Below are 25,774 nucleotides of genomic sequence, written 5' to 3'. Positions count from 1 at the left end.
GAAAGGACCTTCAAGATCATCAAGTCCAACCATTAATCCAGCGCCACCATGTTCCCTAAACCATGTCCTGAAGTGCCACATCCACACATTTTTTGAACACTTCCAGAGATGGCGACTCCACCACCTCCCTGGGCAGCCTGTTCCAATGCTTGACTAATAGACTGTAATTCTTTTCGATGCAGATGCCAGTTTGAGGCAATATGTAACAAACAGAAGTATCTTGTTAGTGGGAGTTTTCTTATTGTATGTGATGTTTGCTAGAGAATGAGCCTAATTATTTCTTATGTTTCTTATGCTCTGACATGAAGGTAGCATTTATGCCTATCGGCTTTAGTGATATTTAAGCCAAAGTGCCAGGGTAAGAATACATCAAGAGCAGAAACTGAAGTCTGTCATCATTTGTTTTCTTCAAGATTCATTGCTTCCTCCACTCCTACCCACTTGGAATCAGTAGCTGTCTAAAATGTGTCTAAAGTTGAGACCATCACAGCTGTGCAAACTGTGCACTAACCAACCGTTTAAGGTGGCCAGGAAGGAAAGCTACTTCAAGAATGGAGGCTTTTTTCAGATTTAAAAAAAGTCATATTTAAAATTCTTTTGACCCTGCATCATAGCATGAGCAGCTGTCACCACATCTGACTAGGAGCCTGAAGGATTAGGAAGAAAAAACTTTGTTCACTGCAGAAAGGAAAGTTGTTATAGTGGTTTTAAGCCATTGTGTCTAATGGTGGAAGCTCTGTCTAATTCCTCCTTATCCTCCCTTGAGCTTTATGTCATCCTCAGCTCTTGCCCTATCTACAACATTTTCTGCCTTTATGGTTTTCTCACTTTTATGGACATTTTTTTTTTTTCTCTAAAATGTTGTCTCCCAGCAGTTGTTTACAAGGCTCTAACACTGTCTGCATTCAGAGCTTCGTTAAAAATTACAACCCATCCCTGGCTGACCTGTCCTACCCTGTGTTGCCATGCCTCTGCACCCAGAGTGCTGCAGGGCGAGGATCCCTTCCTCAGAGCAGGACGCACTCATCTCAACCTGAGTGAGACCAGGACAAAGAGAAACAGTTTGCAATAAAAGTCACTGCATTTAATGTGTGGCATGTGTATCCTTTCAAAGGAGTTTTTAAATGTCACTAAGTAAAATGTATTAATACAGGATGCATAATGCTAGTGAAAGTATGTCTTGCATCAAAAAAGAAAGCCATAGCAGCTCGAGTAAATGATTAAACCATTGTATAGCAGTAAGAAATATGTGTATTGTTATGAAAAACACATTAAAGTAAACTACTCTTCTCAAGTCAAGGGTTCAATCCTTATGCCTTTTTAAGGCATGTAGCAAGAGTAGCAACAGAACTCTATAGTTTTCAACTTCCAAAATAGTAAGTTAGATGGAGGAAATATTAAATACATACAAGATACAGGTTTGAGAGGGGAAAGTCTGATTGTTGCGTGTGATGCTGCTTTCTTGATTTGGTTCTAGTACGTTGGCCATTATAATCTGTATCTCCTTCTATGTACTTTGATAATAATTCCAACAGGTTTATAGTGGGGATGAATTTCACTGACTGCATAGGAATAATCTTTCCTTGACATTTTCTTGTGAAGCTTTAGCTTTTGTTTAAGTTTAAACTTGCAGCTCAGACACTACTGCTATTTCTGCTGCTGAAGACAGCTAGTCAAACTGGCTTTATGAATGACCATATACAAAAAGTGAATCAGTTTTAATTGTTAAGCAAAACAAAATGCAAAAACTAAAAAATTGAGACACACACTATAAGTATCTTAAGATTCAGAATTGTCTTTTAGTGCTATAGTAACAAGACCTTAACCTTAATATAATTGAGAATTAATAGTCTCATTAATAGTAGCACAAGTACAAGTTGTTAATGCTTAAAAGTATTTATGGGTTAAGTTTTCCAAGAGTTGACTAGAGACTTGGGCACTGTACTTTTTAAAATCCTGTATTTAATAATATACATATATATTTAAAATCAATACTTTCATATTGTACCACATTATTGACATTTTATTTTTTCTGAGTTGTTGATTACTAAAGCTGTGGACACGTAGGCGAAACCTTACAGAGATTTAAGATGGACTCCCTGCCAATGCAAAGGGATATTTTGGGCTGAGTGAAGGCTTTCAGGGCAGAAACATTCAATAATTGATCTGCTCATCTGTCTCGGTGAACCGTCATGCTCCACTTCACCTGTCTGTGGTTGACTGAATTCACTGTAAAATGATGGCTGGAGCCTGCCAGCAGAGGCCGGGGAGTCCGGAGGAGGCAGTGGCAGCCCGTGGCTTGGAACAGACATGCAGTGTAACTGTCCTTGCTTCACGGGGTCTTCTTGACACAGCTTAAAGGATCACAGTCACTAAAGATAGGAAAGTTCTTCTCATAGATCGACAAATGTCCATTTTTTTGTTTTAGTGGCAAGCCAGAACAGCCCGCTCTTTAACAATCAAGAAGTAAGGTACCTTGTAACAAACCAATCAGCAGGTTTGCTTTAGCATCTCACCTAGGTCTCCACGGACATTTGAAAGTTCTTTGTTGTTTTTTTTAAACTTGGAGGGAGGTCTTGTGCTGCTCTCCCAGCAGCAGCCCGCCTGCCAAAGCAGCAGGCAGCAGTTGAACTCGGGCTGGCCGGGCCTTGGAAGCAATTTTCCTGCTGTTGGTGTGCTCACCAGCGACGTTCCATGGGGTCTATTTCTGGAATGCGAGACGACGACGGTACTTATTCACCACTGGAGAGTATATTCTTAACATGGATGAAGGGAGCAGCTGGTGCTTGCCTGAGTCCCTGTAAAATTTGTTGGCGAGGGAGTGGCAATGAAAAGCAAGCTTCATGCAGAAGATTTGTTTCATAGAGTCCGTATGTGTCTGCAACACTTCCTTTAGGAAAATATCTGTATCCACCTGCACTCATAGAAAATTGTCTTAATGTCAAATTGATCTAGGTTTTGCGTGTTTATTTTAACCAAAATAGTGCATTGTTCTCCAGGATCAATAAAAAGAATTATGCTGAGATATAAAGGGATCAGTACTGAGTGTTCTTGCATGTAATGGTGACATGGGGCTGGCTTAGCAGCAGCACTGAACACCAGAGCTACCTCTGCCCTCCCTTCAGCTATGTCTTTCAGAAAAGGAGTGTCTTCGTACTGAGGTATCACTCTCAGGGTAGACCCTAACAGAGACGCTTGGTGTAGCTGGGGTCACCTGGAACTGGGCACTGGAACTGGGCACCGGAACTGGGCACCTTGGATCTGCATTCCTATTTTATAACAAGAGCGATATCTTGACAGGAAAGTATGAGTTCTTTGCAGTGAAGGCAAAGCGTGGGAGTGCTTATGCAGCACAATAATTACTTGGCATTTAATTATTTTATTTCAAGAAAATGTGCTCTCTGGACATATGTACTCAGACTTTTTTGTAAACCCTAGTAAGTGCCTCTCAGCTGCCAACTGCCATTGAAGATCCTGTCTTTCATACTGAATCTTTTAGTGCAAGCATTTCCTAAGAACTGGGAAGCTCATTACAAAACTGTGAGGTTACACAGGTATGTAAAAAAAAAAGACAGACCAACCAACCAACCAAACTTCATGCTTACTGTAGCTGTGATTGCTTTGATTCCAGTAACCACGTCCTGGGAGCAAACTATGATTTTTACTGGTGGGTAATCAGTCCATACCTCCTCAGTGCAACATTTTCATCCTAATCTGCAAGTGCTGGTGAAATCATTTTGAGGGGAAAAAAACTAAAGCAGTGCACATAAAACATATCATTTCTAATCATATACTTTAGTGTCTTCTGGGAATTTTCAAGCAGATTAATTCACAAATAATTCAGAAAGACAAAATAAATTCCCTGCTTGTGAAGGTCTTGGACTTGGCGGTTTACAAGTTTATCACTATATAGCTACCAGTTATATCTAAAGTAGTATATGCGCTGTACGAATGATTCTTCACGGTAAACAAACATCAGAAAAAAGAGATATTAGAGGAGGAAATGTAGACACTTCAGACTGGAGTTCAAGTTAATGGAAAGAAATGGAAGCTTAAAAATGATTGCTCAATTGAGTTAAGTGACAGCATCAAATCTTAGAAGCGGAAATGCTTGCCTCTGTCACGATTTTTTACGTGACAAATGTAACTACGTCACCTGGAGGTGATGTGTAAGGGCAGCAGCTAGAGCCAGAGAGACTCGGGCTCCGTGAAGAGATAATGGCTGCGGGAGGAAGAGGAGTTGAGCAGCCAGGTGCCAGCTGGAGTTGGCGAGCCAGGTGCCCCTCGCCCCAGGAGCTGAGCCCTGCTCCGAGGCCCCTCTTCTGGTAACACTGAGCTTTCGTCAGAGCGTCGGATGGCAGCGAGGCTGTCACCGCTGCGCGTGTCGCGCCGCGCCGCCGGGTGTCAGCTGACAGCGCTGCTCCCACAAAGAAATCCAAAGGGCTTGGAAAGTTTGAATTGTAGTCCCACTTTACTGTAGCTTTTTAATTACTGTGACGTGCAGTAAGCCACTGCACTCCTAGAAATGTGCCGCCACAGACAAACACACGGTTACAAACTGGCCCAATTCCTGTATTTGTTTTCCTCGATGAGATTGACAGTATTTTCTTGAATGAGAGACAGCCTTATCTCCACAGGCTAAACCTTAGCGCTCTGAGACATAAACACAAACTTCGTCAAAGGACTGAATAAAAAATCAGCCAAGGCTTTCACCTGCTGGGCCCCGGAGCAGAAGGTGACTGGGCTGATACTCAGGATGAGATGCCGATGTCCAGTGTCAGCTGTGAGGTTTGCATGTATAAATAATACAGTAACTGTGACTATGCCCCGAGGATCTTTTTTCTATGGTATTCCCAGTGTTTTATGAACACTGATCTGGACTCTTAATCAGGTTGCTTTGATGGATTAAAGAAAATGAGTCCAACGACGATGAATTTGGCGACGAGAATGACAGTTAGATGGGCTAATTCAGAACAGCCTGAAAGTTTTACTCCGCACTAGAAGGTCCTTTTTATCCTCTAGCACTGGGAGATCTGGAAACATGGAAATATGTAATATCCCATCAGTCAGATAAATATTTAATGTGTTGCTGGAAGCTGGGAAGAAATACCATGTGGAGATTCACACTAAAAATACTCTCTCTTCTGTAGTCTTTCCCAAAAACATCTGCTGCTAGTTCTGGAGTTACGATAGTGAGCTAGATGGATATTGGTTCTTGACACAGTATGGCTGGTTTTATGTTCTTATACATATGTATTGGCTTAGTCTTGCTTCTTACAGCAGTATATTTCCAAATCGCCTATAAGGAAGAAAGTAAGGAATGAACAAAATATGTGGATTGGAGGAGAACAAGCATCCAGCATAAAAGTGCTATTTAAACGTTAACAGAAAGGATGCGTGCAACACAATAATGAATAAAACTGGGCAATCAAAGGTGCTTTTTGACCATGAAACATTATTTTATCCTTTATTGCATTTGAGCCTAGTTGCTGATACGTGTTGTTATCTTGTAGCTTGGGCCGTGCTCTGCTTGCAGGTTCCTGGCTTTAACCTGGTAAGTATTCTGATTGCAGTACGCATTTTTTAGATGCTGCTGCTGGGAACAGAATTGCACCCTGAGTTAGTTTTGAATGAGCCAGTTTACAACTAATAACATTTGGAGGTTTTTGTTGGAGAAAACATACTCGATCACAACCAGTGATGAAATTCAGCTGATGAGAAAGATGCTTGGTTTAGATATAAATTTTAAATACAGAAACATGAGTAACAGTCAGCCTGTACATTTATCTGTGCTATTTATTTGTGGTTGTTCCATACATTTTTATTACTTTATTAAAGTAAAAAATGCAAACTTATGTTATGACTTGCTAGTTATCGTGATGACCACTTTTTCAGAATTTCCTGTGGACTGTTTATTTCCCCAGGCAAAAAAAGGATAAAGAGGGCAGAATTTATCTGCAGCAATATCACTCAACACATACGTTAAACCATTTCCTCTAATAGAATATAGCTGATTTATTTTTCCACAAAGCTGATTCATTTGGTTCTGGAAAGCTCAGCTCTGGCACAGATGTCCTGTAGGAATTTGGCTCTCGGGTACTTTGCTACCTGCGGCTCCTGACCCGGGGGAGAGAGGGAGCAGAGCTACTCGGAGCCGCTCAGGGGAGACGCTCTCCTGGGAAGCTGCTCCCGAGCACCGTTTGGGTTTATAGCATGGCGAGTCACTCCCAGAGCACAAAGGGAAAAGACGATTCAGAAAATAACCTTGAGATTAGAGCGATACAAAAGTGATACTCACACCACCTTTCCAGCCCCTGACTGACTTACGCTCTGCTTTTGCTACGCCCAGCAAACTGGCCCACTGTTATGCTTTGGAAAAAGCGTTATTGCAAGTTGAGGCAGGTTAGTTTAGGCAACACTCGCCTAAAAAGAAGTCATTGCCTTCAGACGCCCATGCACACGCCTACTTCTTTGTCCATAGATAATTATATGTATGTTAGATTATTCTGAATCCTAATTATGACATAAATTTGATAAATTTGAATGAAATTGTGTGTGGCTATTATATTGGGAAATGGGAATTTTTTTTTTTTTTTAAGTTTAAAAGCAGACCTGAGAGAGGCTGATTTCACTGATAGATTATTTCTACAGTTTTCTTTTTCATCCACCTGTTGGGTCTTTTTGTAACACGTCTGGGATAGGAGCTGTTTCCCTGGAGGCTGGAAGGCTCCCAGTGCAGCAGGGCTGCTAATCTTGGTCAGGACCCATCGGCACTAGAGTCTGCAGAGCGGGAGGCAGCCAAGGTGAGGACTGGGAGGAAAGCTGGGTGCTTTGTGAACCCTCCCTGTCTCGTGTGCCAGGCGTGCCTACGAGACCCAGGGCCTCCCTATCACCTCTTCTCATTTCTCCTGCCTCAGTAGTCCCCCCAAATGAGAGACATTCCATGTACTGCAAATTAGTCACAGGGCTTTGATGGTTGGTATCACGCTGTGGAGAAGGTTATCTTGTTCTTACTGATAATGGAAGAATATTTTCTATCTTCCCTTTAATTCACACTGAGAAGGAGGCACTTTTCAGTCTAATAACTTAAATGAAAAGGCAGTGATCCTGGAACTTAGAGCGCTTAAAATATAGCTCTGGCTCTGCCAGTGACTCACTCCGTGGCCCTAAATACCCCCCAGACTCCAGCTTCCTCCTCTGTCTAAAGGGGAGATGAATACTTAACTTGTGTTTAACTGCAGTGATGATGCAAGACTTAATTAGCTATGTTTATTGAGAGCTCTGAAAATGTGGAAATGTCACTGCTCTTGATCCTCTTGAATAGCTGATGGCTTGGCCTGTCAATGAGTTACTGTCGGGCCGCCTCTTCAGAAGTGAATGGGACACACGAAATCCCCCGTGTTTGTTTTCCTGCCTTGGCTGGCCTCGGCACACAGCTGAAGCTCGGTCGAGGCTTTAGATCTCTAAGTAGGTGGACAGAAACTCAGCGGTTTCAGAGGGGAGGGTCACATCCCGCCTGCTCCTGGGCATGCTGGATCCAGGTTTCCTCTGGGGCCACGTTAGAGAAGGTGCTACGAGCGGCTGCCTCCTCAGCCTCAGGTTACATCTGCCTGCTCTACAACTACATTTTTTCATCTTCTGTTTTGTTAACACGACAGCTCATTGGTGGAGGCTATTAAGAAATTACGGCTCCTCTGGCAGGACTCCGGCAGCAGCTGTACCAGCGGCGGCTGCCTAAACTTACACAAATAAATCAGAGAGGAATGTCATCAGAGGAGAAAATCTTCCACGCCACTGACCGGGATCTTTCGAAGTACGAGTTTCTCAAACTTCTTTGAAATGAGGCTGCTCACCCAATATCTGTGGGTGCGGCTTATTCTAAGCTCCCTCTTCCTTGGGCATGAGCAACCCTTGAGGAAAACCCTTGCTCAGGGCCGGAGGGCTAAGGCAGGCTGCGGAAGGAGGAGGACGCACTTCCCTGAGCTTCTCCTACTGCAGTCAAGTTTCGTACACCCAGGCTGTAAACTCGTTCTTGCTGAACTGCTAGGCCCAAACATGTGCCTATAGGTTCTTCCTATAGATGTACAGGAAGGAAGGAGCTAGAAATCTGAGTTTTGGATGCAGCTGTAGACCTTGGCATTTCTTCCTACCTCCATTATACAAAAACCTTTATACCATTTTTATTAGCTCATATTTCACACAGCCTATGCATTTCACATGTGTCCCATGCAGTATATATATGCAGTTCATACCTCGCCCACAGCTTTATATTGTTCTTTCGTACAAGGTTAAAGTCAGGCTCATTTGCAGAACAGGTGGAGTAAGTACGTGCAAGTCACGGAAGCTTTCAGTAGCTTCAAGTTTGTGGTTCATGGACCTCTGAGGTGCCACCACTAAGAAGCAGCAAGTGAAAAAAAGCCACTTACTGTCAATAGGCTTAAAACTTTTATGGAATCCTTTTTATTGATTATTTTTATTGATACTTTTTTAGAGGTCTACATAGTGAAAAGGATTGAAACCACTAAACAGAAGCTACCCTTCAGAAAGGTAAATGAACAGTGGGTATCACACTATCAAGCACAGATGGCCCACAAAGAGAAACGCCCAAGCAAGATGAAACAGTTACAACCTAAAATTAATCTTTCTGTAGTTAAGCTCATATAATTTTGTGGCCATTGAGTTACAGAATAGAAAGAAATGAGGAAAATGCCTGGGGACAAAGTACAATTTTGGTGATAAGTGATTTGGGACTAATAATAAAAAAAAAAGTTTAGCATGCTCACCTAAGTATAGGTTGAGAAAATTAAATTTATTGCCTATTACACACATTTTGACAAAGTTAAAAGTACATACACATAATTAACTGTCTTGGAGGTTTTATTTAAGTGACAATAATGAGACCTGCTATTTTGTACCTTTCCTTTTAAGTTGTAGCAGCATGTCTGTACTTGAAAAATGTTAACAGTTTAGTTGAAAAATCTTGCTATGATTGGCCAACTTTTTATAAGCTGCAACCTGATATCCAGTTTGAACATCTAGATAAATATTAACCACACTCGGGCACTAAATCGATATTGGTTTTGGGTTTTGGTTTTTTTCACTCTGTGACTAGCCTGCCACAGATAAGTTACTCGACTCTTCTTAGTCATCTCTAAAACACACCTTCTCTCAACAGCTCACTAAATGAAGACTTTTTATGGTGACCTGACAATGCCTCCAAGGCGCAGCGCTACGGGGCACGCACAGACGTCCATCACCCAGCCGCTGTGAAAGAGCAGAATGGCTTTTCTTTCACAGAACAAATCATCATTACTCAATTTTACTTTTACAAGACTGCAGTACCGTTGCTACTACCTGTCTTCCCTCCTCCCCAGCAGGCCGCCATTTATCTCCGCTTTGCTGAAAATGAACTTTCCATTTCCACCTTCCCTGTGTCACCTCGATACTCTCCGGCTGCCGCTGGCCCCCGCCCTGAGCTCACTCGCAGGCAGCGGTTGTGGTGGGCGGTCGTATTATTTCAAGATCCTCAAGCTGGAAAACTTTGCCAGAGTGAATCACTTTGCTTTCTTATTACTGCAGTTAGATGCAAGCTGAAACTTGCCATTCGCAAGGTAACTTTCATTTTGTTCCCCACATTGTTTCTTTGCCCTTGGCTTCCAGAGCTGAGGGGTTTTTTTTTTCTCTTCTGCCAGCTCTGCTTGGATCAAACAATGGGCTGAGCGAAGTAGTTATTTGTCTTTTAAACTAACCTGAAATCTGCCTGAATTCAGGTTACTGCTTAGGATATTTACTATTTGCACAGTTATCTATATTTCAAACTTGCTGGACTCTTCTGGTTGACATGAACAGTCAAGTTCAGTGCTGTGGGTTATTCCACGGTCTGATGAGAAACTGGTGATGAAATCAGGTGTGTCTGTGGTACAGTCCTGTTTATTTATAATCAAAGCCTTGTTTTCCATTAGTATAGGGTAGATCTTAAGCTGGAGAAATTTCTCAGATCTAAATCCTATTTCAGGCTCACTCAAGCTTATTTGTGAGGCTTTTTCTCAGGGTCATATATTGTTATGTTCTTCTGTCACTTGTTCTCTCAGCTTCATGAACTTCCTGTCCCTCTGTTAGACACATCAGACATCGCAAACTAATACCAAGGAAACTAATCCTTTTGTACAGGTCTCTCTTTTGAGTGGTGACATACATAATGGAAGCTGCTGGTCACAAAGTGGAGTGGCAGCTGCTCTTGGTATCCCGGCCACTTGATTACAGGTGTTAACGTGGTCAGATGGGCAATCATTGCAGTGCCTGGGAGAGGTGGGAGCAGGCAGGTAGGAGAGACAAGGGAAAACCAAAATCTGTGTTGACGGTGCTTTTGACAGCAGAGTTTTGGCCAGAGAGACAGACGTCAAGAGGAAGAAAAAACCTGGTCCTATCAGCCTCAAGGATCACTGTTGTCCTCTGGATTGCGGGAGAAAAAGGAGATACTTGAGATAATAGATCAGGATTTTGGGAAGGGAGGCGTTCTGCGGCATTTTCTCAAGGAGAGCCGTGCTTTACCAGGTCTCTTTCATCATCAGATGAGAATAAAACAGAGAAAAGCTTCTATAAAATGACTGTTGAGAAAGTCTGTGCTGGTGGAAGTTGGAAGCGTGGATGGGATTAGGCTGCTCTGGGAACAAAGTTCTGGACTCCAGAGGAACGTCTGCCCCCAGGGAGGGCAGGACTGCCTGGATCTGTTGGTTGTTCCTTGGTAGGCAGTGTAATCCTCAGAGTAGATATTCAAATATGAATATGAGCCTGAGCCTCGTGACTCAGTGACAGTGAGCCAAATTTTCCTGCAGCGTGAAGGCAGATCAGGCTCACACTGGATCCACTCTGTTCCTCTGTAGACACTAAAGCTCAGCTGGAAATGTGTTACTGTTCAAGCTCTCTTCTAAGTCAAGGGTGTTGGACTGAAGGTTTTGTCCTGGGCATACCTTCACTGAAAATGACCACCAACATTGTCTGCTATGACTGATGAAACCAATAGCTCTGAAATATCTTATAGTTCACATAAGAAAAGCTTTGACTGACAATCTCAAGTAGAGCCAACAGCAGAGTGGTGATATTTGACCAGTAGAAGCTGCAGAGCACAGTAAAAATACATTCTCCTTCTGCCCTTAAATAAAGTCCACAGAGTTCAATGAAGTAAAAATATACTGCGCTTCATGTATTTGTTTTAGGATTTCACTACAATTGTTAAAATACTGTGGGGGAAGCTAAGGAATAAATAGGGCTTTAAATAACTGTCCTGCCTCTGGTTAGTAAGATAACACAATATGCATTTTTTCCTAAGCATTTCCAGAGTCCATAAATACTAAAAACTGTGTGTTTGTCTCCGAGGAAGTAGAGCACAAGACTGTTCAGAGCTGAGTGTGTTTGTGCAGTGCTTTCCAATAACAAATTAATGGCTTCCCTGGTTTGATGCATAAGAAAGCTTGTTAATTTGCTTAGTTGCGGTATCAAAGACATATTGAATAATTTTGCGTACATGGAAGTGCTGACTCCACAGCAGAATAGACAGACACCAGCAAAATGATGCTCTTAATCCTTCAGCCTACACAGTACCTGTTCTGTGAAGAGAAAACTTTGCCTAGTCATTAGTGCTGCAAAACAAGCATGCTGACGATTATTAAATCAAAATTCCCCGGTTAAACCAGCAATGGTGTTTTACACTGAGTTAGTGTAGGTATAAAGCATTACAAAAGTGAAATCTAGAGCAACATCTTCCATGTCTGATAAGTCTGGCACCTTTCACCATCACTGAAATTACCTCCAGCCTCCCACGCACTAAGATGGTGCTTTACAATTAGTTCCATCAGCACCGGTGAGAAAAAGTCTCTTGATGATGCTGACAACTACCGCCGAGTTTATCCTTCAGTATTTACAGAGACGAGGGTCAAATCCTGCCTGCTCCCACCTTGCAGCCTCAGGGAAAGCCCTCGCTCAGCCCACGCGTGTGGGTGTTCGGTTCCATGTCCCTCCTGCAGGCACCGTGGTTAACGGGGAGTTTTGCCTTTTCTTTAGTGGCTGAAGAAACCTGAGACCAAGGGGGACTGTGGCTTGCTGTGGGGATTATTTCTCAGCTCTGGTGATTAGTTGCAAGAAACATTTTGAGAGGAGAAAAGTGTCAATGGAGAAAAAGGCTGAGTTAAAGAAGATGAACAGAAAGAGAAATCATGGTTGGTATGGGAAGACAGAGAGGCAATGCTAGCGAAAAGAAGCTGCTTCAAGGGTTTTATGTACACAGCTCTCTCATCCCTCAGCTGGACACGTGTTTATCTTTGCATTAGGGTTGAAAAGATTTTTTTTAGTAAGCAGCTGTGAATTATTGAAGATACCATGGATTAGTATACGCAAAGAGGAAATGCAAAAATAGAAAAAGAAAGGAATGTCAATATTACATAAGCAATTCAGAAAATCTTAAAAAAGTCAAAGGGAATAGATGAAATTAAGATCTGATGAAAAAGAGAAATGTGCAACTAGAAAAATTAGAAAAAGTCATCATACCCATAAAGTTTGAAACACTAAAAAAGGCAACAAGTATATTCATTATATAAGAATTAGAAATGCAAGAAGATGCTACGAATACGAAGCTGTCCTGCAAAAATGGGCAGAATACATTAAACATTTTTATGATGAACTGCAGGAATCCAAAGTTGCAGTCATCGCAAGAGAAGAACAAGTTCAGATAATTGCTGTGTGCAAAACAGAGTGCCTGGAAGTACAGAAGGGTGAGATCTACACATGGTGGTTGTTTCTTGTCTGAAAAAATCCTTAACTAGGTGCATCGGTAGAAAAGTCTGAACTAAGATGGAGAGGATGAGATCAAATTCAGAAAAAAATCACTCCCTGCACACAGCTTTCTGGTGAGGCTATTTACTAGGCTGCCAAAATGATACTGGCTGAGCACTGGGCCTTGCGGCAGGCATATAATTCAAAGCAAATATTAGGAGGTTAACTACTGACACAAATCACATAGAATCATTTAGGTTGGAAAAGACCTTTAAGATCATCAAGTCCAACCTAGCACTGCCAAGTCCACCACTAAACCATGTCCCTAAGCACCACATCTACACGTCTTTTAAATACCTCCAGGGATCATGACTCAACCACTTCCCTGGGCAGCCTGTTCCAATGCTTGACAACCCTTTCAGTGAAGAAATTTTTTCCTAATATCTAATCTAAACCTCCCCTGGTGCAACTTGAAGCTCATACATAATGCTACTCATACATAATATATGAGCAGTCACATTGGTTATCTTAGCCTTACTATTTTGCTTATGCACATATACAGGCATTCAAATTAACCAGTTTGCTGTGAAGTTTAAAACTTATGTGACTGAGCCAAGTGTATTCAGTTAAATTTATTTTGTTTAAAAAATATGAAATCATGTAGTTGTCCTGGTTTTCGCTGGGATAGAGTTAATTTTCTTCCTGAGAGCTGGTATAGCGCTGTGTTTTGGATTTGGGATTAAAATAATGTTGATAGCATACTGATGTTTTCAGTTGTTGCTAAGCAGTCAAGGACGTTGAGTTATGACGTTTGGAGTGATGGCGTTTTGTCTTCCCAAGTAACGGTTACGTGTGCTGGAGCCCTGCTTCCCTGGAGATGGCTGAACCCCTGCCTGCCCGTGGGAAGTGGTGAATTAATTCCTTGTTCTGCTTCGCTTGCGCGTGTGGCTTTTGCTTTACCTGTTAAACTGTCTTTACCTCAATCCACGAGTTTTCTCACTTTTACTCTTCTGATTCCCTCCCCCGTGCCGCCATGGAGGGAGAGAGTGAGCGGCTGCGTGGGGCTTAGCTGCCGGCTGGGGTTAAACCAGAACAGTTGTAAATCTGTATCATGAACATTTTGCCAGTTTTTTTATACCTCCTAGGTCCTCCAAGCACAGGTAAGGATCTCAGTGTGTGAAAACAAGGTAGTCCCTTCCTTGAATGAATACACTGTAAAAACATTTAGGCTCCTTACAGAACATTGCTAATAGAATAAAAGGTATGAAAGTGTCCAAATTCTTTGCTTACAATTATTAACTCAGCAAAAAATAGAGCAAACCTCAGAGAACAGGCAATGGCAGAGGTCAAGAATTCACTAACAAAACATGCTAAAAATTCCTATCTATCTAAACCAGGCTGGTATCTACAAATGGTAGGTGGTGAGAATTTAGTGTTTCAGAAAGTTTTGATAGATGGATTTGGATAGATGACTCTCAAGCATTTTTAATACCTCTTTTGCCTGAACCATGCAGTTGAAAGTTGTGTGGAAAGCTCCAGCCCGAGCAGAGTCTGTGTAATGGCTCCCTGTACCGCTGAAATGAGCAGGGCTAAATATCAAAGTTATTAATCTCAGAAGACAAAAACAGACAGCCCTCACAGATAGGAAGGTGACTCACGAAACAGGCAGCCCAAAGCCGCAGCCGGGGACCGCTGTCTGTCCTGCCATGGACAAGGACAACTCGGCAACACAAAAAGCAGCTCTTGAAGTTCTGTAGTTTATTGGCCAGTATTTTGAAGTCGGTTGGCCATTTCGGGTTGCCTTCAGACACCATGATCTAAACTGCGGTGATTCAGAGCGTGTCATCTGGCTACTTGTGACATGAGGTCAGCAATCTCCAGGAGCGAGGTGGGGAAAACCCCCGAGCAGGGTAAACTGTTTCTTTCCAGCTTTAATGTACCGGTGTCCATTCCAGCTGCACTTTGCAAACGGTAAGAGCTGGAAAATACGGACTCCATCCACATCCCTGCTCAGTAGTTTTAGACTTTAAAATCTATTTCAGGTGGAAAAAGTATAGAGAAAGCAGCATTTGGTGCACTCTCATTTCAAGCTGTGAGCTGCAGTAGGAATTGGATTCTGTAGGAAAAAAAAATTGAAAACTTCAGCAGCATATTGATGAATCTTGCACAGAAGAAAATGCATTTGCAAAACCATGTGCCAAATGAATCACCTCTATCTACTATGTTATCAGCTTAACAGGTTAGCAAGAAATTGTTTTCCCTTACAGAAAATAGTTGTTTGACCCTGGTAGATTTTAATTATCAGACTCTTGCAACAGCCTATCTGTAATTAAAGTCTTTGTCGGCTTCCCCGGATTTCAGGTGAGGTTGTGCATTTGTAATGTCTGTGGTGTCAGAAAGACAGCCAGTTTTCCATTCCTTGAAAGCGGTTATAGTTTCTTCGCTTATAATGCACGTGCATACCAATATTCCATGTTTTATTTCCCCTGTCTTTCTGTATTTAACAACAACCTGTATTGGTGATTCACTGCACTTAAACTCATCAACTTGCAATATAATTTAGGTTCTGAATAACTTACTAGTAGGAAGGGGGAGGGGGTGTTGGGGGGGGAGGTTCCCCCCAAAAGAAAGAATAAACTGTAGAAAATATTACTGAGGCATATATAATGCACAGTTACCTCCATACGAGGGAATAACTATTGAACCTGGGGTAAACTGAAATCCTAGAACAGAGGTCATGACGGATGTAACTGCAGTGTCAGATGGATTAGTGCGGAGCCGCAGTGTGAACTTCTGGCAAATTAGAAGGCTCCTGAGTTGGTAATTCCCTGGCAGCACGCAGATCGGTAGAGCTGATCTTGTCTGTCTGATCCATCTGTTTTGGTTTGGGTTGGGTGCGTGAGTTAACCTGCTCTAAACTCTGCTCTCAAATCTAAACACGCAGCCCCTGCGGAAGGCAGCAGGACCTGTGCTCAGGTATGGTCCTGAAGAAGACTATTCTGTAATTTTAATATGTAAGAAATCCTGTTTTTAAAATACGCTGCTAAATGCTTCCTTGAGTCCTGGAATGTCAGTTGCTGAAGGGCCTGTGCAGAGGATGTCTTTTTGCTCAGCGGAACAAGATGAGACCTGAGTGAAGACTTTTTTTGGCATTGAGCAGTGGCTCTCAAGCTGCTCTGCTGCTGCTCTCCGCAGTGACGCCCCTGCGACGTGCTGCAGTGCATGCATTAGCGTAGTCAACAGCAGATTAAAATGCAAAAGGTGATCTTATCAAGTGATTTTGTTGCCACTGATTTCAACTCTTCTTGCCTGTTGCACATTGATGAACTTGATGTCCTACCTGTGCCAAGGCTAGTTAGTTGGCTTTGTACTGGAGAAGACAACTTGGTTTCAATTATGGATTTGAAATCTCTGCAGACCAACTTAAGCTGTTTGGCCTCTTCTGTGAAGAATTAAAACATCCTTATGCTGTAAAACACTGCACTGAATTTTGGAAAACTTACTCATTTACTGTCATCATCTTTTTAGTCTTGAATAAAATAGATTACTGGCAGTATGTGACAATCTGTCATGTGTTTTAGCTCATGGGGGTTCTCCTATTTCATTTGAGTCTTCTTTTTACTGATTTCAGCAGCTGCAAATACTTTTAAGGAAGACAAGAGGAAGGGAAGGCAACAAAAGGATGTGAGATGAAAGGAGAAGTGGGACTGGGTAGGAAAAGAGAATCAAGTAGAGAAAGAGGAGGAGAAGAAAGAAGATTTTGAGGTTCATAAAGGAACATGGGAGAAAGCAGAGAGTGAAACAGATCATGTGTCACCTCTCTCTGATTCTTTTTTTCTTATTTCATCCTCTCTAAGTACGCCAAGAATAATCTTAACAGCAGTGTCCAAATTTCATCTGTGTGCTTTTGCGCCTTCCCTCTTTAAAGGGAGCTACAGCTGCTCAGAAGTACCCAAGTCTGGTCATAGTGCGTATGCGGAGTTTTTTTGAAGTTTTCAGAGTAGTTTTGCAGCAGCAGTGAAGGTGACCATGTGTATGCTGGTTACTCTCCCTACAAGAATCATACGATTCATCCCCTGCCAGTCCTTCGTCTTTTGATACTTGTCTACTGGCCCGTGCACCAGAAAAGGCGTTCTGCAGGCACTGCGGGACTTTGCTCAGGAGCAAATATTTATGCAGGAGCGATAAATAGCGTGTGTTTTCAGCATGAGCAGCAGGATTGCATTTAACTCCATGTGTAACAGGGATGAACATGTTCCAAGTGCATGTCTGTATTTATATTCCTCTAAATTCTTGTGCAAATTGGAAAGCCTCGGCTGCAATATCTTTACCCCATGCAGTTCTCCCTGTTACCATCAACACAGGGAGAAGCTGAGCAAAGGATATATTTCCCTTCATGCTTTATCAATGTTTTCCTGCAATCATCAAGATAAGTTGTTACCGAAAGCCGTGACACTATCCCATTCCCTTTCGGCCCAGCAAGGTTGAGAACAGGGCGAGAAATTAAAGAGGGATCCCTGAAGAGGAACACCAGCTGAGAAATGTATTCTTAACATGTTTATAAACCACATGAATAAGTTGTATGGTGGAATATATGTACTATCATGTTTTGATAGGCCTTTTGACTAACATACCCCGTGGGTGTTCCTCTTCGTGTCACAGGAAGGTATTTTTTCAGGAATGCTCATCAATAGATAAAACCTGGTTGTGGCAAATAACCTGGCATAGCTCCTCTTCATCAAATGGGATCCTCTGACAGTATCTGAATTAGTTCCAGCTCTGGCAAGTACTTGACAAGCAGAGCTCAGTACTGTAGCTCTGAGTTGATATTGTTTATTCATTATTTGAGTAGGGTAGATAAGGCCCTAGGGCCTGATCCAAAGCCCACAGAAGTCAGTGAAAAGACTCCACAAGCCTTTTTAGTCGCTGGAATCCTGTATTCTGTGTTTCAGAGTTTGGAAATCTGTGCCAGGCACTTCATCAATAACTGAAAGGCTGGAAGAAAAGCAAAGAGAAAACTTCTGGACAGGCAAAAAGAAGGAAAGGAGAATGAAAACATCCAATAAATTCTCAGCAGAGACAAAATGTCTCCAAGTAGCTTTTGTAGATGAAGATTGAAAAGATAAGTAACCTCTGATATTTTTAGGAAAGCACCAAGTTTCTAAAAGCCATAAGACAAAATTAAAACGAACATCCTAGGGTCTGAAAATAATTTATTCTACAAGTATGTCAGTCCTCTGTAAATTAACCACATTCACCTTGATTTCTTGTGGTGGTCATAAATCCCTCAAGTTCTACTATTTTTAACAGTTTTGTTTTCACAACTTTTAATGATAATTGCTGGTAGTTGAAAAGTTGCTAAAAATCTTAATTTTACTAATGATATGTTTATATGTTTGTGTTCAATATTATAGGGATAGGCAGCAATGATCCCTCTACTCAGATTATCTAGTATTTTCCATGCTGAAAAATATTGTGATTATTTTTCAATTTGATAGTTGTTGCTGGGAAGCTCTGATGACCAAATGTCTGGAGCTGCCCTTTGAAATTGGTCAGGGATAAAATTCCAAATCTGTAAATAACTGAGCAGGAGGAGAGTTACAGCAGGTTGGTACCTTAAATCATCAAAACCTAGTAGTGTTTGGTACATTCCCTAAGTAATTTTTGCGAATGGCACTTTGAACTCATATCAGGTGCAAGAGTTTAATTTTTTTGGTCTGCTTCATGTAACTTAGCTACCCCAATTTGTTTTTAACTTTGACTTTTATATCATTTTTATGACTTTTTTTCACTTTACGTCCTTGAGGAATAACATTGCTCTTCAGTTTGACACTGGTCTTTCCACAGTTCTGAATTAACTCTACTTGGCTTAAGGGAACATCTATATTTAAAATTGCATGAACTTCAAACATACTGTACATTGAATCAGTGTTTTCTTGTCAGAGAGGGGAATATCTGTATGCCACGAACAGACTACTGAACCTCAACACATACAGAATTATTCCAGAACAATTCTTCCATCTAGAGTATAAAGGCAGGATAAACTGTGGAATAGTTCTGGAAATCGGCAATGTTCCACTGCCTGAATAGTTTTAACAGTCAGATAAAATGAACTTTGGTAATCTGCATTAGGTTGCAAGATTTTCACCCCTTGCATGTTTACACTGTCTATGCAGGGGATTTCAACCCAGTGGCCATTTTGAACAGAACTTGAATATTAGTCATTAGCAATCACAAGTTCTGATTCTCTCCATCCCATGCTCCATCTCCTACTTCTTTCTGCCAGATAGATAATTGCCTCCTCATGGAAATCTTCCAACAATGTACCGGTTAATAAATGAATTGTCAGGTTCTACGGTATATTAGCCCAGAAGAGCTCAACACCCAGAACTATATATGTGCCACCCATATTGCAACATGGTGTCCTCTCATTAAGTACATGGAAAGTAGTTGTAATTTTTGTAAACTAGTGACTCTTGCCAATTTTTCTCCTGATTAGTATAATCCTTTTCTCATAATCTCTTATAATAATGTTTTATAGTTCATCTATCTTACATAATTGGATCTTGGACAATCTCACAGACTTGTTACTTTTGTTTGTTAAAGCTCATTCTTCATTCTAAGATATCAACAAACACTATACTTGGTAAATTGTATCCAAAATGTTTTCAGAATGATGTATGTATAATTTGTGTGTGTGTATGTAGTGGGAAAGAAATTAAAGTCTCAGAGGTCCTCATTCCTCTTAGTACTATCACTATTCATGCATGAGTCTTTAAGTTTTGGCCTTAAATCAGATCCCAGGATAAACTTGTTTTCTTTGTACTTCACTACTGAAGTTTTCCCTTTTACACATTTCATAGAAAAACTGTCAATATTTCTTTCTAAACTGTTTTACGGGTTTTTTTCCAGGAGACTGTAGAACAGCTGGGAAAACTGCCAAGAAACTTGCTAAAGACAGTAAGAGCAGGAATCAAATCACAGAAAAACATGAAAAACCTGTAGCAGCGTCTGAACAGTGAAATAATTACGGTCGACCAGCAGCTGTATCTAATACTACGTTTTATAGCAGTGTGGTAAAGTTCCTGATATGCAACATTGTGTTTCAGCAGATAAATGCAAATGACAACTGAAGTATAATGCTGAACATGACAAAGTCTACGCCACAGCAAAATTGCTTGTTAAAGACAGTCTTGGAAGACTCTCCATTGACTTCACATTTTTACAGCTCTTTCTGCAGGTTTCTCAGGTGATGTCTATCAAACCAAGGATTTATACCTCTCTCATCATCTCAGTATGTTCCCGGCAGCTCTTATGATCACCTAGCAAGTACAGAAACAGTAGGTTAATGGAAAATTTCAACATTTTCCTATAATAAATTTGATGAGCTATGGCCATAAAAATGTGGAGTGTGCTCAGTTGTCTCAGTTATCAGCAATAAACTGTTTATTCTGGTTTTATTTTATTTCTACCTTTCTGAACTCCTGCATGCTGCCTTTCTCTTCCACACAAGTGAACATGGGGGATATGACAAGATATTATGACATGGAAGGTGTGCTTGTTTCCTGCTCTAACAGGCACACGTGCTGTTTCTCATAGAATTCAGATCCTCATCTATTTATTAGTTCCGATAACTCAGGCAGGTAACGGTAATAAAATGAACATCTAAGGTTAGAATTATCTGTAGGTCAACGGATGGACTCTTTGATCTTGTGAGTGTCCCAAAGCATTCCAAAACTGCAATTAGAAGAAAACGTTCTATGGATTTCAAGTAAATTGGACCAGATACACATGGGACTAAAGGAATATAAACTGACCCCTTTGTTTTCTTCGCTTGAAACTGCTAACTAGAATGCAAAGGGAGAGGGATGCCATTCTCACCTTACCCTTGACTTAACTGGGCAACAATTTCACCTTTGTTTTAAGAATATCATTAATTCTGCCCCTCAACTGTGTACCTACTAAACTGCAGATAGCTTTGCCATTTGTACCAGGTTTGAAGTTCTTGAAGTTGCTAATACCATCGCTGTGGGAACAAGAGGGGATCGCCAGCTGAGACTGCCGGGCAGACGTGCTGAGGTGCCCTGGGGAGCAGCAGAAGGATGTTGATGTTACGTGCTACAAAGCTTACTTGAACATCATGGCTCCAGAATTGCATATAAGTTCAGAAAAATAAAATAAACAAAAGGCTTTTTTTCGCCCCTGCCTCCCTGTCCTCCAAACTCTGCCTTCACTCTGCAGTTAATTTGAATTGTTTCACCATTTTTGCCCCAAAGAAATATGTTTTCAGGCCACACTGGATGTCCAGTGAACTGTGCAACTCCATTGTCCCCATCCTTGAAAAAATGTCAGAGGTATCTGTCAAATTCTTCGGCTTCGGACGGCTTTGAGTAGGAAAATGCTCAGCGGTTCCGTCGATACTGATGTTACTGATGATGCACCCGTTATCGCTTACTACGGGTGCGTTCTGGGGCGTTAACAGAGACCCGAAGGGCCACGAAGACGATCGGATTTCGCCCGCGTCCCTGGCCCTCCCCAAACACCGGCAGAAAGCGGCTCTCGCCAGCAGCGCCTTCTCTGGGGCTCAGCGTCCGGCTCGGCCCGTTCCCAGCTACGCGCGGAAGGGCGGCAGCCAGCCGCGCCCGTCCATCCCCCCCGCGCACCAACTGGGGGCCAGGGCCGAGGATTTTGCGGAGCTCCTGCCCGGTTCGGCCCCGGGACCTCGGCCAGGGGACCCGGCAGGGCGGAGCGAGGCGGAGGCCACCGCACCCGGCGGAGCTCGGTCCGGGCGCCCCCGACTAAGCGCCGGGCGGGTCGTGCCGAGCCCCGGCCGCCGGGCCCGCTCCCCGGCAGGGCCCGCCGGCTCCTCTCGCCCCGCCCGGCGCCCCGCGGGGCCGGCCAGCTGCCCCCGCCCCGCTGCACCGCCCCGCGCCTCCGGAGCGGGAGGCAGCAGCGCCGCCGCCCCGCCCGCCGCCGCTGCGCGCCGGGGCAGGCGCTGAGCAGGTGGCCGCAGGCAGCGGGCAGCGCCGCGGCATGTGAGCGGCCCCGGCTCGCCGCTCGGCCGCGCTCCCCCGGGAAGGCAGCACCGGCTCCCCGCGCTGCCCTGCTCTCGCCGCGCCGGACGCGGAGGCAGGGCGCCCGCAGCGGCAGCCCGGCGGCGGCCGAGGGCTGAGCGCCGCGCCCCGCCGGGGGGCGGCCGTGGCGGAGGGCGGAGAGGAGGAGGAGGAGGAGGAGGAGGAGGAAGGCTGCGCGGGGCCGGAGGGACGCGGGAGCCCCCCGGCCGCGCAGGATGAAAGTCACCGTGTGCTTCGGGAGGACGCGGGTGGTCGTGCCCTGCGGGGACGGGAACATGAAAGTTTTCAGCCTGATCCAGCAAGCGGTGACCCGGTACAAGAAGGCGATCGCCAAGGTGAGGGGCGCGGGGAGCGGCGCCCGCGATCAATATGGCGCTTCCCGGAGCGGGGAGGGAAGCGAGGGGGAAAGTCCGGGCTGCCCCGCCGGGGCGGCGGGAGCGGGCCCAGGGGCGGCCGGCGGCGGCGGCTGCGGCTGAGCCCGCCGGGGAGCGTGTGCCCGGCGCCGCCGAGGGGAGCCGGGGAGGGGGCGGCGGGCCGGGGCCGGGGGGCGGCCCCTCCGCGGTGGCCAGCGCGGCCCCAGCGCGGCTCCCCGCGGCCGCGGGCGCCTGGCGGGCCTCGGCCCTTTGTTCGCCGGTGCCTGGCGGCGAGGTGGCGGCCCCCGCGGGTGTCGGTGCGGGGGGCGCCCGAGCCCGGCCGGGAGGGGGGCGCGGGGCCGGCGGTGCCGGGTCTGCCCCGGGGCGGGCGGCGGGGCCGAGGCGCCGCGGGCCGGGTGGGAGTCGCCGCGAAGGGCTGGAAATCCAGCCCCAGGCTTCCCGGCCCTCCAGGCCCGGCGGGGAGGGCGGCGGAGGGGAGCCCGCCCCCCCGGCGCCGGACAAGGGTCGGGGAGAGGGGGGGCCGCAGCGGCGCGGCCGCCCGCGGAGCCTCCGCGCCTGTCCCGGGGGCTGCGGGGGGAAGGCTCCGCGTGTGCGTGCGGCTCCCGCGGTGCCGCGGGGTGCAGGGAGCGCCGGCCCGGCCCGCGGCGGGGCTGAACCCGAGTGCCGCCTGCGCTCCCTCAGCCCCATGTTGAAATCCCCGCTGTGGGTGTGCAGGCGGTTGCACACTCGGCTTTCCCTCCATAGGCGACTTGTTGGGCTTTGTTTTTGTTTTTTCTTTCCTCTTTTTTTTTTTTTCTTTCCCTGTACTTTCTAATTGTTGCTGCAAACTTCTTTCTGATCAACTGGTTTGTCGGGACAGTATGACCGTCGTTGGCTGAGAACTTGAGCAGCCCCCTTCCCCTTCGCTCCACCTGATCCACCCAAGCGGTTGAGTGCGCTTTTTTCCTTGACTCCTTCTGACACGCTTTACACTTCTCAACCTGGAAGTTTTGCACTGGCAAATGCTGACTCCCAGGCTCTCTCCGAAAACCTGCGGCGGAAAGGATAGTGTGAACAGTATATTGATTGGTTTTAAGTGATTCCCATGAAAAATTTTAAGATCAGTTTTCTCAGAGAGAATTACAGTTGCTGGGAGGAGGAGAGTAACTGAGGTTCCCATCACCTCCCCACTTGATCCCTGAAGAACGTGGTTTTGGGGAGGACAGACACATTCTCTCTGTATTTTTATTATTCCTCTTGTAACGCAGTTGTGATTCTGGCTGGAAGAAAAGAGTAAAATGATGCACTAGGATATGTCCGTGGCTACATAACAGCTGTTATTTATATACTGCAGTTAATGCACATGGCAATCTACCTGCACGTAGTGGCTGAAGGTACCTTTCTGGTTAAGGTAAACCAGTGGACAGTAAAGCGCGTCCCTTGGGGGGGACCAAATACTTCATCGGGTCATTGGGATGAGAAGTGTTTGCAGAATTTGTTCATCAGTGTTACAACATAAATAAAATTAATTATTTTGATCTGTTGTATTCCAAAACTGTGGCCCATGTAACTCACGTGGCGCTGGACTGCATCCTGGTTTCCAACTGTTAAATTGCATTAAGGGATGGCAATTACGTTCTGCAGTATAATGTTAAGCCTGGAAGTGATTGCAGCAGTGAGCGTAGGAGAAACGCATGCAAGTCACCAGGAAAAGGTTACGTGATTGCAAATGGTGTGGGTTTGTTCAGGAAAGAAGTGTCCCACCTGTGGAAACACACAGAAAAAGAAAATGTAACTCCGGATATGCCAATATATTTGCTAAAAAGACAGTTTGCAGAGGTGCAACCAGACTTTGACTGGCCCTTGGTCCGCAAAGCTCCCGATCCTGGGTTTAAAATGACATAGTGGTTTTATTTATTAGTATTTATGTGGTGGTTATGCTATATGCCACTGGTATGGACTTGAGGTAGCCGTAATTACTGTGATTGTTTCTATTATATGGAAATACTGTGGTTGAAAACACAGTAGCAGAGGCCATGGGCTTTCTCAGAGTGCTTTATACAGTCACTGTCAGACCTTACTTTTGACTTGAATTTGCTGAAGATTTTCTGCAGCGGGGTTAGGTGGTAAGGAGGTGAATCCTCAGTATCTCACAAGTGAATGAATAATGCTGTTTGCTGTGCTCGCCTTGGAGTAACATAGTAATTTTATGGTTTCAATGGCAGAATTTCATAGATGACTGTCTTTTTATAGCAGTTAGGTGTTTTTTTTCTGTGCTACTGTAGCAAATGAGCAGATCTTTGCTTCAGAAAGAGACAAGAGAAGGGACAAAGTAATTCCTAAACTGAGAGTGTGAAAGTATGTGCGCACGTATGAACGTACAATCTGGCAGCTGGTATCAAGCTGACAACTGAAATCTACTTCACCACCACTGTGCTGTTGTGGAAAAAAGCCTATCTGGTGGAAGATTATTCAAAATATTTGAATTAAGTTTATGGTTTTCATACTTACAGGAAAACCAGCATTTCTCATCCTGCAAAAATGTGTGTGTGTGCTGTATGCAGCAGCTCCTTCCAGAGAACTGCTTGAAGTCTCTGAGAACCGAGTTGTCAGCCCTGCTCAGATCACCTCCCGCTTTGTCAGGCTTTCCAGGTTGTGATTAGCAATAAGCGATCTGCATGGCGAGCACTTCTGCCGTACCTGCGCAATCGTGGTGAGGCAGCCTGGCATCATGCTTGCGGAGTGCCAGGAGTGAGTAATTTCAAAATTTGACCTCAGCTTGAATTTTTCTTACTTGATGTTATTTAGGTTGAGTGGACATGGTGAGAATAAAAAAAAATACTTATTGAAAATAATCTGGATGATAGTAAGGTTCTCCCCTCTGTAAAATATTAAGACTTAAAAAGCATATGGATATCAGACCTAGTTATGGCAGTTAGTTCTGGATGCAGTTGTCTTTGATTACGATTCATAAACCTCAAAAAATTCATTCTGGATTAACACCGCTGTCAATACTGAATCTTTAAGTGTGGAATAAGTTATTAATATGACAGGCTGTGCTTGAAGGTTGGTCTGTGTAGTGTGTATAGGAAATCTTTCTGTTCCTTTGCTTTTATTCCAAAAGAAGCTTTGGATCTGAAACATGATCCATTTTTCGGCAAGTTGTGTTTGTGGTGAACAAGCAGAGAATGATGAGAGGTTTGAAAAGTCCACATCCAGGACAACTGGAGCCGGCAAAAACTGATCACACTTATTGAAACCTTGTTTGTGTGGTGGCACGCTAATGGTGCTCGGTTTGGGTGGCCGGACTGGCGCAGCCGCTGGCACGATTTCCGACCGAGTGTTAAACGAGTACAATTTGGGCAGGGGGCAACTGGCCTGGGAAGCGGTAAGTGTGTTTTCCAAACCCTGCTTGTCAGGTTTTGTGTTGATGTAGTTCTGCTCGTGGCTTCCTAGCAATTAATTTAATGATCAAAAAATGCTGGCGAGAAGGTAAGAGGGATTTTAAGGAGGGGAAGCCAGCCACACCTGACTGGCTTAACGTAAATGGTAAGAGATGGCGGGCTGCCCCAAAAGGGA

General features: G+C 44.2%; 1 protein-coding gene across 8 annotated transcripts in view; it reads left to right on the top strand.

Moving 5' to 3' along the window:
• Positions 1–22,057: 22,057 nt before the first annotated feature.
• The window catches only part of PARD3 (par-3 family cell polarity regulator), a gene marked incomplete at both ends in the record, with an annotated part of 463,052 nt that continues 459,335 nt past the window's right edge, over positions 22,058–25,774 (top strand). For all 8 annotated transcript variants that reach the window (XM_082015586.1, XM_082015587.1, XM_082015585.1 and 5 more), the window contains one exon: positions 22,058–22,177. In XM_082015586.1, the coding sequence (XP_081871712.1) occupies positions 22,058–22,177 (120 nt within the window). The remainder of the gene's footprint in view (positions 22,178–25,774) is intronic.

The sequence above is a fragment of the Phaethon aethereus genome, assembly GCF_964289735.1.
Source record: "Phaethon aethereus genome assembly, chromosome: 2".
NCBI classification, from domain to species: domain Eukaryota; kingdom Metazoa; phylum Chordata; class Aves; order Phaethontiformes; family Phaethontidae; genus Phaethon; species Phaethon aethereus.
The sequence above is the reverse complement of the archived record's forward strand: the minus strand, read 5'-3'. Positions and strand labels throughout refer to the sequence as shown.